Source organism: Heterodontus francisci, chromosome 27 (assembly GCF_036365525.1).
Source record: "Heterodontus francisci isolate sHetFra1 chromosome 27, sHetFra1.hap1, whole genome shotgun sequence".
NCBI classification, from domain to species: Eukaryota; Metazoa; Chordata; class Chondrichthyes; order Heterodontiformes; family Heterodontidae; genus Heterodontus; species Heterodontus francisci.
Window position 1 is genome coordinate 29693302 of NC_090397.1, and position 15747 is coordinate 29709048.

At 39.8% G+C, this 15747-nt stretch overlaps 1 protein-coding gene across 17 annotated transcripts in view; it reads right to left on the reverse strand.

Annotated features, from left to right (window-relative positions):
* anks1b (ankyrin repeat and sterile alpha motif domain containing 1B) overlaps window positions 1-15747 on the reverse strand; it is an 831451-nt gene that overhangs the window by 361387 nt on the left and 454317 nt on the right. For all 17 annotated transcript variants that reach the window (XM_068059073.1, XM_068059064.1, XM_068059059.1 and 14 more), the window contains one exon: window positions 11429-11604. In XM_068059073.1, the coding sequence (XP_067915174.1) occupies window positions 11429-11604 (176 nt within the window). The remainder of the gene's footprint in view (window positions 1-11428; window positions 11605-15747) is intronic.

Below are 15747 nucleotides of genomic sequence, written 5' to 3' on the forward strand. Positions count from 1 at the left end.
CTCATATACAATGTTTCTTTCATGAATGTATGAATGTATTTCTGTTAAACTGCATTTTTCCCTATTTCTTCCTTTTACCTTCCCAAGCCTTTGAACCACTTACTATAGGATGTGTGAGGGTGGCCCAGTGATAATTTTTCCTCCCCTTAATAGAAGGATGGAAAATTAGCTATCTGGTGCAGCTCAGGAACTCAGTACCGTGTGGGATGGAGACAGAAAATGTACTAAACCTACTGGTGGCATACACCTGTACCATTCTATAGAAATATAAAGAAAAAAAACTGTGACTGAAGATTCAGTATCTTCAATCCCATTGGCACAAAAAAGAATGAACGAAAACAAAACTTGTCCGTATGTACGGTGTTCAAATCCTACATTGATATTAAGATAACAGCTGAACTGTTGAGATTGGGATTTAAACAAACTGTTGAGGTAGAAAAGCACAAGAATCTTTGATCTAACTCCTGATGTGCCTGACTTGGACACAATTGATGCTCACAGGAGCTGCAAAAGAAGAAACATTCCATTCTTCAGCATCAACAGCCTTCCCTTTGATAAGTACATTGTCTGGCAAAAAAAACCCAAAATGATTGAAAGGAGTGGAGAAATTATACTCAACTTTGGAACTCCACTGTCTTCAATGACACAATGGAGAATGCTGCCTCAGTAACCCATCCGTCCAAACTGCAGAGATTATCAATCGAGACCAGTGGCCATAGGGTGAAGTGGGGAGTGTCAGGAGGGTCATGACTGGCCCTAATCATTTTAAGGTCAGTCAACGTTGCTTTGGAGGACTGCTCCCAGGAATCTGTCACCCGCCTCCGGCTTCCAGGTATGCGCTGCAAATCTGTGCAGTTCCCAGCTCAGCCTTTGGAATACATGCATCGATGTTCTCCAGTTCCCAGCTCGGTCCCCTTCCTGCCAACTCAGCCAAATCTTGAGTTTGATTCCAAACCCCTCCCCAAAACATCGTGCATCCCTAATCAGCCAAAACTACCTCCGTCACTGCTGGAGACTGCAGTGTCTCCCAGGAGAGGAAGTCAAAATTAGACACTGTAATTGCCCTGTCTGATCAGTATCTCACTCTAGGCAGCTAGAAAGGGGTATTCAGGGAGGTTGAAATAGGCAGAAGACATAACTCCAGCTGGACTAAATAAATTGCTATAATGACCTTGTAAAAGTCACATAAAAATGTTAATTAAATGAGAAAGCAGAACTATCTTAATGCTGGCATGCCTTCTTAGTCCCTACCTATAAATAGGTAATTGCAATCATGGAAACGTAGCGGGGTGGGGGGTCTATATCTTGAAGGTGCAGCTGCCTTTTTTGTTACAATTGTTTTTAAGACTGTGATAAGCCTATTTCAAAATGTTTCAATGAAAATAATGCATTTTCTTACATTTTATTTTTATTGCTATTGTAGTAAGCATAGCAATTGATGTATGTTGCCACCATTTTCTCACTAATATATTCATGTTTAAAAAGTATATAATGATGGCTTCAAATCGACTGTGACCTGCAAACAAGTTAATTTCTTTATAATTCCATAATTATTCACTTAAGTGCCCTAACTAATCTCCCTATATGTGCTTTAAAATTAGACAAAATTCTATTTTGCCAATGGTACTTGCAAAAGGATAATAGAGTACAATCTTTAATTACTTTTTCTTAGTAATTTGATTCAATCCAGATTTTATAATTTGGGTGCCTTGCTATGTGTTAATCAAGTACTTTATGGTTTCCTGACTTGTGGGAGAGATTAATGTAATCAATTTCACATTTCGCCCTCAAAGTTAATACTTAGACAATTATATAAAAATGTTAGTTTAAGACTTCAGTTATTTAAACATGTTTACTGCTGTGTGAAGCACACATGTATCTAAACGAGACAAATTTACTTTAAGAGTAGCAAATAATGGTATGTGGGACCCCTGTGTTATGCTACCTTATTGACTGCCAGGCCATGCAAAAATGGAATAAACTGCCAACGTCACATGCTTGCAAGTTTGGTCTTCAACCCTTCCTCTGTAGTAGCAGATTTAAATCCTATGGTACTGCTAATGGCAAAGAACTGAATGTTTTTAAGAGACTTGATTTAGTGCAATAAAGGCCAAATCACTGTGTGAATAAGACAAACAAGTTATTGTGTGCAAAGGAGAGAAGGAAATTAAATCTAAACGGTCGAAAATTAAACTTCAGCTTTGATATTAACCATGTTTCTTATAGTGTGTTGAATAAAAATACTTTTGAAAGAGCGGATTCAGTATTTTCTGATGCATGCATTTTATATAAATAAAATCATGATTTTGCATGGCAAAATGGAGAATACCATCACTTGCATTTTCATGTATCTTCACTGAAATACCAAGTTTTGATGGTTTGCTGGGTTCTAGGAGAAGGTTGCCATCTGCTGGCAATACAACATTAATACAGAATTATTTTGCAGAAATACTGGGGTCCACTATTGTCCACGTTCGCTTGGTAGTACAAAACTTGAATACTGCTGAAGAGAGACATGTTGCCTCATCTTGCACTCATCAGGACAAATGCAAGAATGCCAAAGAAGTGACACACATTCATACTCGGGGACTCGTTCTCTGCAAACTAAAGGAATATGTTCAAGGCTGAATTACCTGAAAACTCGGGGAGCCTATAGTTCCCCGTTGCTTTCTCCATTGCAATGCCTCGGCCAATCAGAGCCAACTTGCCAACCAATCAGCACCCTTTTCTCCTGTAGTATAAATTGTTGTGTTCGTTTGAAATTTAGCATTCTTGCGTTGTCCTGATGAGTGAAAGATGAAAAGCTTCAGAGACATGTCTCTCTTTTCAGCAATATTTTCCAGATCTCTGATCTGAAAGCTGTTTGTATGCCGTGCAACTTAGAATCATAGGAAGTTTAAGGTACAGAAAGAGGCCACTTGGTCCGTTGTGTCAACGCCGGCCGAAAAATGATCCATCCATTCCAATCCCACATTCCAGCATTTGGTCCATAGCCCTGCAGAATATGGCACTTGAGGTACATATCCAGACTCCTTTTGAATGAGTTGAGGGTTTCTGCCTCAACTACCCTTTCAGGCAGTGAGTTCCAGACCCCCAGCACCTTCTGGGTGAAGAAGATTTTCCTCATCTCCCCTCTAATTTTTCTACCAATCACTTTAAATCTATGCCCCTAGTCACTGACCTCTCTGCTAAGGTAAATAGACCCTTCACCTCCACTCTATCCAGGCCCTTCAAAATGTTGTATATTTCAATCAGATCTCCCCTCAGCCTTTTCTGTTCCAAGGAGAACAACCCCATCCTATCCAATCTTTCCACATAGCGGCATTTTTCCAGTCCTGGCAACATCCTCGTAAAGCTCCTCTGTACCCTCTCTAGTGCAACCACATCCTTTCTGTAATAGGTGACCAGAACTGCACAAAGTACTCAAGTTGTGGCCTAACCAATGAGTTATACAGTTCCAGCATAACCTCCCTGCTTTTATATTCTATACCTCGGCTAATAAAGGAAAGGATTCCATATGCCTTGTTAACCACCTTATCGACCTGTCCTGCTACCTTCAGGGATCTGTGGACATTCACTCCAAGGTCCCTCACTTCCTCTACACTTCTCAGCATTTTCCATTAGTCACGTACCACTTCTCCTGTGGTAGAAAAATTAAGGGTTAATTTTAACCCATTCAAATGCCATCCACTTGCACAAAGTTAATATTGGGCCCTAAATCTCCTGACCAGAGGGTCAAGATATATTTAAATGTGAGGACTGTGGATTTTGCAAGAATCGGAACCCATTTTGTACCACTGCATTTTACTGCTCGGACTGGGGGAGGAAGGGCAGGTGACCTGTTCTGAGACTACCATAGGTGCACCAGTGCTCTCCACTGTACATCAAACAATTCAGGCATGGTAGCGTAGTGTTTACAGTACTGGGTTTGTAATCCAGAATTCAAATCCCGCTATGGTAAGTTTTGAAACTGAATTCTCTAAAACTCATCATTTGTTGGTTGGCACAGGAGGAAAACAATTTATCATGAAAACTTCTAGATTGCCATAAAAGCCCACCAGTTTCACTATGTCCTTCAAACACTGGAATCTTTTACTCTTACCTGGTCTGGCCTACAAGTGGCTCTGGTCTCATACATGTGGTTGACCCTTAAAGTTCTCTGAATGTTACAAAAGCAGCCACTTCCACTTCCTTCTCAGGTGGACAAAATAAGACTTTGTCAACAGCATCCAGATAACATTTTTTTTTTAATGTCTTGCTGTTTATCTGATGATGAGAGACTCCACCAGGACTAGGGAGATGCAATTTTTACAATAGCATTTTCAATGTCTTCAGCTCTTACAAATATTTTATTAACACAGACATTACAATTTGTTCCCAATGCAAGTAAAGTGGCAGCTCTGGTTACTAGATTTACCAGGCATTAATGGCAACTGTGCAACAGCCCCAACAAACAAATTTCTCTGCAGCACCTGTGGAAGAGCCTGTCACTCCAGAATTGGCCTTTATAGCCACTCCAGGCGCTGCTTCACAAACCACTGACCACCTCCAGGCGCGTATCCATTGTCTCTCGAGATAAGGAGGCCCAAAAGAGAAAGAGAAAGAGAATGGCTCCTGTACACTGAAAGTGTGGATGACAGCAAATAAAGTATTTTTTGTCAAATAAGCATAGATACTCATATTTTTTCATTATTCTGTATATTTGGGGGAAAATATTAAGAATATCGTTTGATAAAAAACTGCAATAGGATATTTAAATAGGAAAATAAATTCACTGCTGCTCCACTTATGGTGTGATGCCAAATGCTAATTAGCTAGTCCGATGTTTAAATAGATAGATATCCCCTTTCCTCCACTGGGAAACATTGCTTCCACTGTGTATGTTCATTACTGATGTTATTGGGGCAGATTTTGTTGTAGTAGGGCATCTAACAGCACCTGATGTTAGTTAGACTTGATACGGCATTCTTCAGCTCAAAACATTTTTGCCTACAAAGTTGTTGAAAGTGCAAGCTGATAAAGGTGCAGTGGGAAAAACAGGGCATCCGGGACCTGAATGACCAGGTCAACCAACAGGTTATCTCCTTACATCAATGACATGCAAGAACTAAGAAGGAAGAAAAATTGAACAGGGTGAATTCAGTGTCACATCAGGTAAAGAGAGAGAAGTAAAAGGTGGTGGTGGGGGGTGGTGGCAGGTAGAAATATTGTAGAGAGAAAAAGACAAAAAGGAAAAAAAAATAAAATTAGCTTTTTAAAAATCTCCATGCAAAATTAAAAACCTAAAGGAATGCAACTTCACATCTGTGATAGCTAATTATCAGCGCCAGAAGGGCCAATTGGCCGTAATTAACAACTTCACATTGTTAAAATGGTACCTATACTACTAACCCTAAATATCTGTAGCCAGTTTAGTTCGGATGCACCATGCAATACAGTAACTTCATGACATTCAATGCACGTCAATGGTGAGGCAGACAGTGAGATGTCATTTTCATGAAACTAACAGCAGAGCGGCGTAACTTGAACAGCAACTTTTGGATATTTACATTTAATGGTGCATCTGCTCCTTGCTTGAAGTTGCTGTAATATTTGTACATAAATGAGGGCTAGCTCCATTAGCCTCGTTGTTACTTTGCCACCAAATTCTGGTCTATTATGTGCATCTTTTGGTGGCAGAAGCTTGTTGGTTAGTAGTAAAGTCTGCAATGAGTTCCTCATTCCAGAACACTAACCATTCATGGCCCATAGTAATGACCAACTAGTGACTGTCCTCCTTGGGGGCAGCAAAGGAAATAAGCAGGATCCCTTTGAGATCAAGGTGGCTCCAACATTACATAGCTGATGATGGAAGTTTGGGAATTAAGGCAGATTCAATAAATTTGATGTTCAGACTCTTTACAGTTAGCTAAATGGGCTGTGCTCCTAAGGAAAGAGAATGCACGCAATGCAAGCAAAGAGGAACACTGTTTATTAAAAGCTGTTTGCATTTTACTTATCTGAAGAAATCACAATATCAAAGTTATATCTGCCACCTTACATCGCTATTGAAAGAATACAATGGTTTGTTGATGTGCAAAGTGCAAAGAGCATTAGGTCTTTGGAGTAAGTATTTTCAATCAAACTAGGCAACTGCTCGCTTCCTGTGAGAACAAAGCCTGAAGTAAATTAAACCGAGATCTGCAAATTCGATAGCAGAGTGTACTGCATTGCATTACTTCCTGGCAGTACAGCAACTATTAGGGAAAACTATCTCACAACATATTTGTAGTGGATCATACAAGAGGGAGCTGGAATCTCCCTGAGAACTGATGTTCTGCTATTTGAGTTTCCTGGTATGCAATATCCCAGCTGTGCAGAAGTTACAGTCATCAAAAGGAATGTAACTAAGTAAAGGAATGCTGAGGGTTGGTTAACTCTTTTTAATGATGTTCCTTCACAGTATACTCCTACCCACTTAATCCAACATGGAGTAGATGGAATCCTCATCATACAGTAATGGATAAAGTCAATTATTTCAGGACAACTACTTAGGACTGCAGGCCAAACAAAATCAAACAGAGTTAAGATAAAGATGGACTATCCTGATGTTAGTACTATGACAGAAAACGTTGTCATTTTACCATTTCAAGGACTCACTGGGGGTCATTTTGAACTTGATCAACTGGGCAGTTATCTGGTGCAATGGATTGCCTGCTCATTGCATAATCTGCCTGATACTTGTTCCATTGATTTCAATAAAATTAAAATCGAGCAGGTTATTAACAAAAGTCTTGTTTTCTTAAGCAGTATTTTTTTCTTAATATGCTAATGATATCAGCCACCTTGGTCTCCTGGATTTGCTTGAGGAATTTCAAGATTTATTTTCTAAATTGGCCTAAGGATTCTGCAGCCATGCTTTAGATCATTTTAGTGTTGTGCAATACCAAAGTGACTGCAGAATACGACTATTGACCAGTTCTTTAACTACCAATGAAGCAGGTGTTATGTTTCCTGAAGGATCTGCTACTTTTTCCCTAAGTATATGCACAGACGATTGTTCAGCCAGTGCACTTTTATGGATTGCTGATGCGAGTGCTCAACATGGATTCTATTTCTGACCTGGATCTGCAGGAAACATAACTTGGCTTTTAAAGTATCAAGCTGGGGTGTTGTTAGTAGTACAACCTACTAAGATATGAGATATTCTCAGCTCTGACTCTTCAGTGCCTCTTGCATTTTTGAAATACTTAAAAACATGCAAGTTCGACATACATTTTCAAAATGAGATAGAAACAATATCCATTTGTTATCCATTGAATACCATGCCTTCATTGGAGTTTTGTTTCTGAATGGTCCATTCTTGTTTGCTTGATGTGGATGGCACTCAGGGAGGATCATTGTGCAGATTTGCAAATTTCAAAATGAAAGGTAGTGTAAAAGGGACACTCAAGTACTATTTTTGCATTTATTTCATTTCATCTTAGTTTGTTCAGTTTGCTTACCCACTGTTTGTTTTCATGTTTGCACTTGCTGCTGTTCAATATTCAGTCCGTTAACACCTATTCTGTACTAATGCTTTGTCTTTCAACACACCATTAACATATTGTTTGCCTTGGCTCCATGACCTTTTGGTCAGCTATGTGGCCTTGTCCAATCTGCACCTTCTCCTTTGTTATCTCCTGCCCCACCCCCACCTCACTTGCTTATAACCTGTGACATTTTTAATATTTGTCAGTTCCGAAGGAGGGTCACTGACCCGAAACGTTAACTCTGCTTCTCTTTCCACAGATGCTGCCAGACCTGCTGAGTGGTTCCAGCATTCCTTGTTTTTATTTTACTCAAGTACTATGGCTGGTGATAGGATTAGATGACGAATCAAACCAAAACACTTAAATTCTGAGCTGGTCACGACTTTTTCTCCCAATAAAAAGCTCCCAAGGAACAAGGGAGGAAGATTTCCTTTTGTTTGAGAAGTCCAGTGAAATCGAAAACCCTTTCTAATTATTTCACTGCACTTTAACACACAGGAAATCTTCCGCAATATGTCCCTTTGTGCACTTGTGTTGCCTTTTTATTCATAACTCTATTGTTTTGCTACTGAAATGTTTTATAAATATTAAAGCTTGACTGTGTGGAAGTGTGTGAATGCATGAGAAAAAGCACATCTACATGTTTCCTGGCATTCCCCGGAGGCTTCCACTCCTGAGCCGAGGATCAGTCTTCAGCTCCACAAATATCCAAATTCCCAGGACTCTGATGCCAAAGCTGAAAAGCCCCAATTGCTCATCTCCAGCTGCTAATGCTAGCTGCAATATTAATGTTTCATTAGGAAGATAGTGAAAAATGTTACAAAATGTATTACGGTGATGAATTTGCTTTTTTAAAAAATGTCACTGCTGCAGATCTTTATTGAGAATTTTTGTGGAAATTAAAAATCACTGCTCCTTCTTAAAGATGTCATCATTTTTCACATCCAATTCATTATTTAGTATGAAACTAAACAGGTAGGGCATGTATGTTAGCAGATGAGCTGTAATAATCATGAAAATAAGGAAGTTATTCTCACAGTTGCATGAAATGCTTAATGGGTTAAGTCATGAGGACAGGTTGCATGAGCTCGGTTTGTATTCCCTTGAGTTTAAAAGGTTAATGGATGATTTAACTGAAATGTTTAACATGGTAAAAGAATTCAATAGAGCAGATGCTGAGAAATTATTTCGTCCAGTGTGGGAATCCAGATCAAGAGGACATAATCTTAAAATTAGAGCTAGGCTATTCAGGAATGAAATCAGAAGCCTTTTTTTAACATACGAAGTCCAATGGAAATGTGGAATTCTCTCTCCCAAAAGGCGGCCGATGCGTGCAATTAACATAAAGTCAGTGCAATACATGATAAAGTGTTCAAACACATGATAAAGTTTGTATCTGTGAGGGCAGACACGTGCCAAAATTTAACGCGCCACGCCCTGCATTTTACCAGTGGTGGACGGGCACTTCAGCACCCAAGGAGGCCACCCACTCATGCATGATGGGCTCCTTGTGGGCTGGGGGGGGGCCCTTCTGATCGGGCACCCTATTACCCATGGAGGGCCCCCCAGCAACATGGGTGGCTGCCGTTAAAACAAAACCCCTTGCCCTGGTCTCCCAGCCCCGCAACCCCCATCCCGTCACATGGTCTAGCCGATTGTCCCTGGTGAGGCCTGACCCCCTCACGAACCTGTTCCCAGGCCAATGTCCATCATGGCTCCTCTGGCTGGGTGCAGTTCCAGTAGTAGCCACCACTCCTAGTGGTGCTGCTGGCCTTGGAGGTGGGATTTCCTGCCTCAGCGGAGTGGAAGCTCCAAATTAAGCCAATTAAGGGCCTGAGCCACACAAAATAACAGTGTGGCTTGCATTCCCAGCAAAGGTGGGCTTGTCCCCTGTTTTCCAGACAGTGGGCAGGGCCACTGCCTCACCATTAAATTCTGGTCTTAGTTTGAAGTCACATCCAAAAGACTTTCTTCACTGCTTCTCCTAGCATTGCACTGAAGTATCATCCTAGCTTATGTGTGACGTCTCTGGAGCGGAACTTTAACCTACAACCTTCTGACTCAGAAGTCAGCACGCTACCACTACACCGAGGCCGACATTCACTATTGTAAACTGGTAAGTCAACATTTCCTATTTTTCCATATCAACTGTCATAGAATAGTTGCATCCCCTGGCCAGAAGACAGAGATATAGAATATGTTTCTGAATTCCTATTTAAACTGTGTTACTATCAAATATATAATAAAACAACATATTCATCAACCAACCATGAGCAATACCATGGCCAATTTACTGGTGTAGTCAACATCTTGCTTATGGTGACTGTTTCCTGTCCACAAAACTGAGTTCCTGGGCCCCCCCCCTTTAATAATGGAAAACTCAAATGTCAACATATCACAAAAGAAAATCTGTTAACATTTATAATGCAAAACCCTAACTAAATGTCAAACATTGTGCTGTCATAAACCAATTAAATCACCCAAAATGTTTTTGGCAAAAGCTTTTGTTGACCTTTTTTTTCTTAGTAACTAAAATGTCTAGTGCCCAAAATAAGGCTTTGAACAATCTAAACATAATTTTTAAATTATATATTTCATAATATTGTTGCATTTACCCATTAAACTGTCTTTTATGCTTTTTTAAATACCTACAATAAAGCTTTCAGTTCAAAACGTCAGCCTGTCTCAAAAGCCTGGGCTTCGAATGGATATTTTCTCCCTCACAATTGTTGCACAGAGCATTCAACCACATTTGTAAAGCCTGAGCATGTGCAGTTTTCAGAATTTCCAATGAACTAGATATTGAATTCTTTAAGGTTTATTTAGGCAAGTGACATTTATTTAAAAATGTTGCTAAGAACATTTCACAGACAGATAACACCAATGATTAGCAGCATTTGTTTCCCACAGTACTACCAGATCCTTGTACCTCAGACTGTTAGCCTCAGAACCTCCAGTTCTCTAAAACTGCCTCCCCAATTCTGCTGGACATCTCAGGACCTGTCCAGATGTCCCCACACTCCCAAATCTTCGGACCTTACTTAGTACTCATAAACCTTTGGAATGCACGGCCAGTCTTCCCTGATTCGAAAATCAGCCCCAATGCTCCCAGACCCTGAGACCTCCACCTTCAATGCTCCTAGATCCAAGGACCCTCCTTTAGCAATCCTAGGGCCCCAGGACCCCCCATCCCCAATCTCCCCCAAAATGCTACTAGATTCTGAGATCCCATTCTAGTACTATCTAATTCCGGACCCCTTCCAGATGCTCCCAAAACCTAGGGTTGCAATAAGTTTACAATAAGACGTGTTTCATACATTGCTGCCATCTTCCTAATCACAGCATGTACATACACTGTAAGCCCTTTGAAGGCTGATTAGAGGTATTGAACTTGTCTTTCTGGAACTCAATCAGGACAAGTATTGATCCCAGACATGTGAATGCTTATTGTTTTACATAAAGCCTTCCAGCAGCTGTCATTCCAAGCCTCAGTTTCCTCCCCAGCTGTAAAATGCCATTTAATAAAAGTTGTGATTATCAAAATATATCAATGGTATTTATTTTTAAATGTGCATTTATTTTAGTACTAACCAGCTAAAAACCTTTAGTTAGGTACAGAATCAGCAGTATATTTTAGAAAGGTGAGGAATTATTAACCATACAACAGAAAATTCAAAACATGCCAATTTAAAATAATAATTGTTGCCTGATAAAAGGTTGCCTGTATATTAGGTTAAAATCCAGCAACCATCTTATCTAATTTAAGCCATAAGTCTTTGTTTCAGTAACACTTAAAGATACCCAGATGCAGCTTCCAGCTCATAAAATACCAGAAGAAACTAAAAATACAACATAAGTAAAGGTCCTCTGGGATGTTTGTTCTTCAGTAAGTGGACTTCTTACTGTTAAACACTAACCTTGGAATGTTTTGGCTGGTTTTCGCACTTGGAAACATCATCATCAGAAATCTTTGCGCTGGTAAAACTGTCCATAGAACATGAAGACACTGCTTGGCACAAATCATCAAAATCTTTATCCTGGCTTTCTCTGATTTCCAACAAAAGTTTTGACAGCTCCCCGGTTAATGCTTCACCTGCCAACAAAGGATGGAAAATTATTCTTGCGAAATTGAAAACGTTCAAAGCTTGAATAGAAAGGTAATCATAGGAGTTATGTTTATAGATTAATTATAGTGGGAAAGCTTTGGGAAAGGGGTTAACATATCCGGAGAATACATACTTCATTTGATAACTTAGGATGATACACATCAGCACTGCTCATGATGTGTGATACAGCTCAACTGCTGTTTATAAATCTCCAATAACTAGAGAAAATATAGCCACAAAGTTCTGCTTGATGTGATGGTGATTTAATTTGTACTACTATATTTTGGTCCGTTTACTTGGAAAAGAAAGGTGACATCAGCAGGATTTACCAAGACACGACAGCCTCATTGCCTGCCCTAACATGAGCTGTCTATAACTCAATAGTATGGGTTTTTTTTTTAGAAATCCCTAACAATTTTGCCTTGTCAACAAATAAAAATAATAAGACAAGGACCAAACTATGCTCATCACAAAATGTAATCAATGTCCTTAGCAAGGCTGCAGTTTGGAAGTCAGCATGCACTGTGTTTACTCTGCCAAAAAATTCCATGAGGTCGGTCAGGCAAGATTGATTCCTTCTAAAACCCTGCTGGCTCTGAAATTCTGCACAAGTCCATATATAATATACTTAACAAGGTTTTATGTTTAACATAACATTTTTAACAATCAAGGTAGCCTTTTCTCTCATTTTTCACTTATATTCTTCATTTTATTGCTGGAGGTATATGAATCCTGATATCTCAAAACTTCAGTGAAATCAGGAATTCTCTCCCACAGTGTGCAATCCCTTAGATAATCAAGTGGGAACCAGAAACAGTGCTGAGGGGTGAGCCATCAGAAGAATCTGAACTTTTGCACAGGAGTGTAATTTTTGGACAACTTTTGCAGATCCAGATTCTGTGACAAAGAGACAACTGCAATTTACCAGTGGCTTTGCCAATGACCGATATGTCAGCTGTGGCTCAGTTGGTAGCACTCTCATCTCTGAGTCACACGATCCCAGGTTCAAGTCACTCCAGGACTTGAGCACAAAAATCAAGGCTGACATTTCAGTGCAGTACTGAGGGAGTATTCAATGTCAGAGGTGCCATATTTCAGATGAGACAATAAAGTGAAACCCCATCTGTTTGCTTGGGTGGATGTAAAAGACCCCATGTCACTATTTCAAAGACGAGCAGGGGAATTATCCCTGGAGTCCTGGTCAATATTTATACCTCAATCAACATCACAAAAACAGATTATCTGGTCATTATCACATTGCTGTTTGTGTTTGTTGTGCACATACTTGTTGCCGCATTTCCTGCATTACAACAGTGGTGACTATAGTTACAAAAAAGGACTTAATTGGCTGTAAAGTGCTTTGAGACATCCGGTGGTTTTGAAAGGCGCTATACAAATGCAAGTCCTTCTTTTCTTTATGACTCAGTCAATAAATGTAATGCCAAGTTATAGCAATCCTAATCTTTACTGGGTAAGCAGATCCCATCCAGGCAGAAGTGAGGGTGCTTCAACTGGCCTCAGTGACCCTGGTCAGTGGATGAGTTCCTACTTGTGATCATTATCCAGTCTTCTCAAAAATGCACGTGTGGATCTTGTGTAGGAGCCTGCCCCTCCCCAACATTATCCAGCAGCCTGTTAATAGTACTGAGGGGCCATTAATTTACATGGAATCATACACCAGCATCAGTCACCATCCTTTGGAAAGGAAGGTAGAAAAGTGAAAACTGTGGAAGAAGAATGCTATGGGGGCAGCATGGCAAGTGAGTTTCCATGGTTACGATCACTCTGAATCCACGGCTGACTTCATGAGCATCTCAAACTATTTTTTCCAGTTAACAGTATAGCAATATGCATTAAAATTCATTTTATCTTTCTAACATAAGCCATATTGTTATACAAAAATGGTACAACCATCAGCACAATATATATATATATATATATATATATATTGTGCTGATGGTTGTACCATATAAAATAATTTTGCAATTATAATGCACAAATATAAAATAATTAAGAGGATGAAATATAGTACATTATGATAATCACCATAAGTAAGGATCACTAGATTGCTCATGAATGATGAACTGATTGCATGGCTTATAGTTACTCTCGTAAATGGAAATACATATATATATATATGTATTTCCATTTACGAGAGTAACTATAAGCCATGCAATCAGTTCATCATTCATGAGCAATCTAGTGATCCTTACTTATGGTGATTATCATAATGTACTATATTTCATCCTCTTAATTATTTTATATTTGTGCATTATAATTGCAAAATTATTTTATATTACCTCCCTGTTATGATTTTGCAGTTATATCATTATTACTGTTCTGACAATTTAATGAATGAAATGTCCAAACTTGTTTAACATAACTCAGAGGAGCTAGAGTAAACACCACAAATATTTGGACTTGCTTCCTTGAATCCTTGTAATGCATTGCAACTGTATATTATGTTATTTATGTTCACCGGTGAGTGCTGGACAGTATTTAATTTCTGGATCCAAGCTATATCCATAAGATGATCAAACTGCAATATTGCTGAAGACAATGTCTCCTGAATGCCCCAGTAAGTTACAAACTGATATTCATTCTCACTGTGGACTCCTCACCACGCAGGTTATTCTACATGCACAACTGGCTTGGACGTATTCCACATGTTGAACACTAGTGTTCACTTTGCATTGCCCCCAGTTTTTTTTTTATCTCCATCATGTTCGGAGAGAGAAGCAACATCAGATGAAAGCAGTTAACTTAGATATGCCAGCGAATTTATATGTCATTTAAATTTATATATTTATTATATCCAGGGCAATTTGGCAAATTGGATCCAAAATTGGCTTCGTGGCAGGAAACAGACGGTAATGATCGAGGGTTGTTTTTGCGCGTGGAAGCCTGTGAACAGTGGTGTACCACAGGGATTGGTGCTGGGACCCTTGCTGTTTGTTGTGTATATTAATGATTTAGACGTGAATATAGGAGGTATGATAAGTAAGTTCACAGATGACACAAAAATTGGTGGTGTCATAAATAGTGAGGAGGAAAGCCTTAGATTACAGGATGATATAGATGAGCTGGTTAGATGGGCGGAGCAGTGGCAAATGGAATTTAATCCTGAGAAGTGTGAGGTGATGCATTTTGGGAGGACTAACAAGGCGAGGGAACATATAATGGATGGTAGGACCCTAGGAAGTACAGGAGGTCAGAGGGACCTTGGTGTACTTGTCCATAGACCACTGAAAGCAGCAGCATAGGTAGATTAAAGTGGTTCGGAAGGCATATGGGATATTTACTTTTATTGGCAGAGGCACAGAATATAACAGCAGGGAGGTTATGATGGAGCTGTATAAAACGCTAGTTAGGTCACAGCTGGAGTACTGTGTACAGTTCTGGGCACCACACTATGGGAAGGATGTGATTGCACTGGAGAAGGTACAGAGGAGATTCACCAGGATGTTGCCTGGGCTGGAGCATTTCAGCTATGAAGAGAAACTGAAAAGGCTAGGGTTGTTTTCCTTAGGACAAAGAAGGCTGAGGGGGGACATGATTGAGGTATACAAAATTATGAGGGGCATTGATAGGTGAGATAGGAAGAGACTTTTTCCCTTAGTGGAGGTGTCAATAACCAGGGGGCATAGATTTAAGGGAAAGGAAAGGAGATTTAGAGGGGATCTGAGGAAAAAACTTTTCACCCAGAGGGTGGTTGGAATCTGGAATGCACTGCCTGAAGGGGTGGTAGAGGCAGGAACCCTCACAACATTTACGAAGTATTTAGATGAGCACTTGAAACATCATAGCATACAAGGCTATGGGCCAAGTGCTGGAAAATGGGATTAGAATAGTTAGGTGCTTGATGGCTGGCACAGACACGATGGGCCAAAGGGCCTGTTTCTGTGCTGTATAACTCTATGACTCTATGAATCTATGAATCAATGGGAAGCTGATGAACTGTTAATTTCAAATTTGTCAATGTAGAAACTAAGTATCAGAATCCATTAACATTTGAAAATGACTCAGCTCATTCAGTGCCATCTGTTGTATGATTGCCTTTAAGAGTGACGTCCCTTTAAGATCTCAATGTGCAGCTAAGTACCAGGATGCAGTCATGTGACTACAAGCCA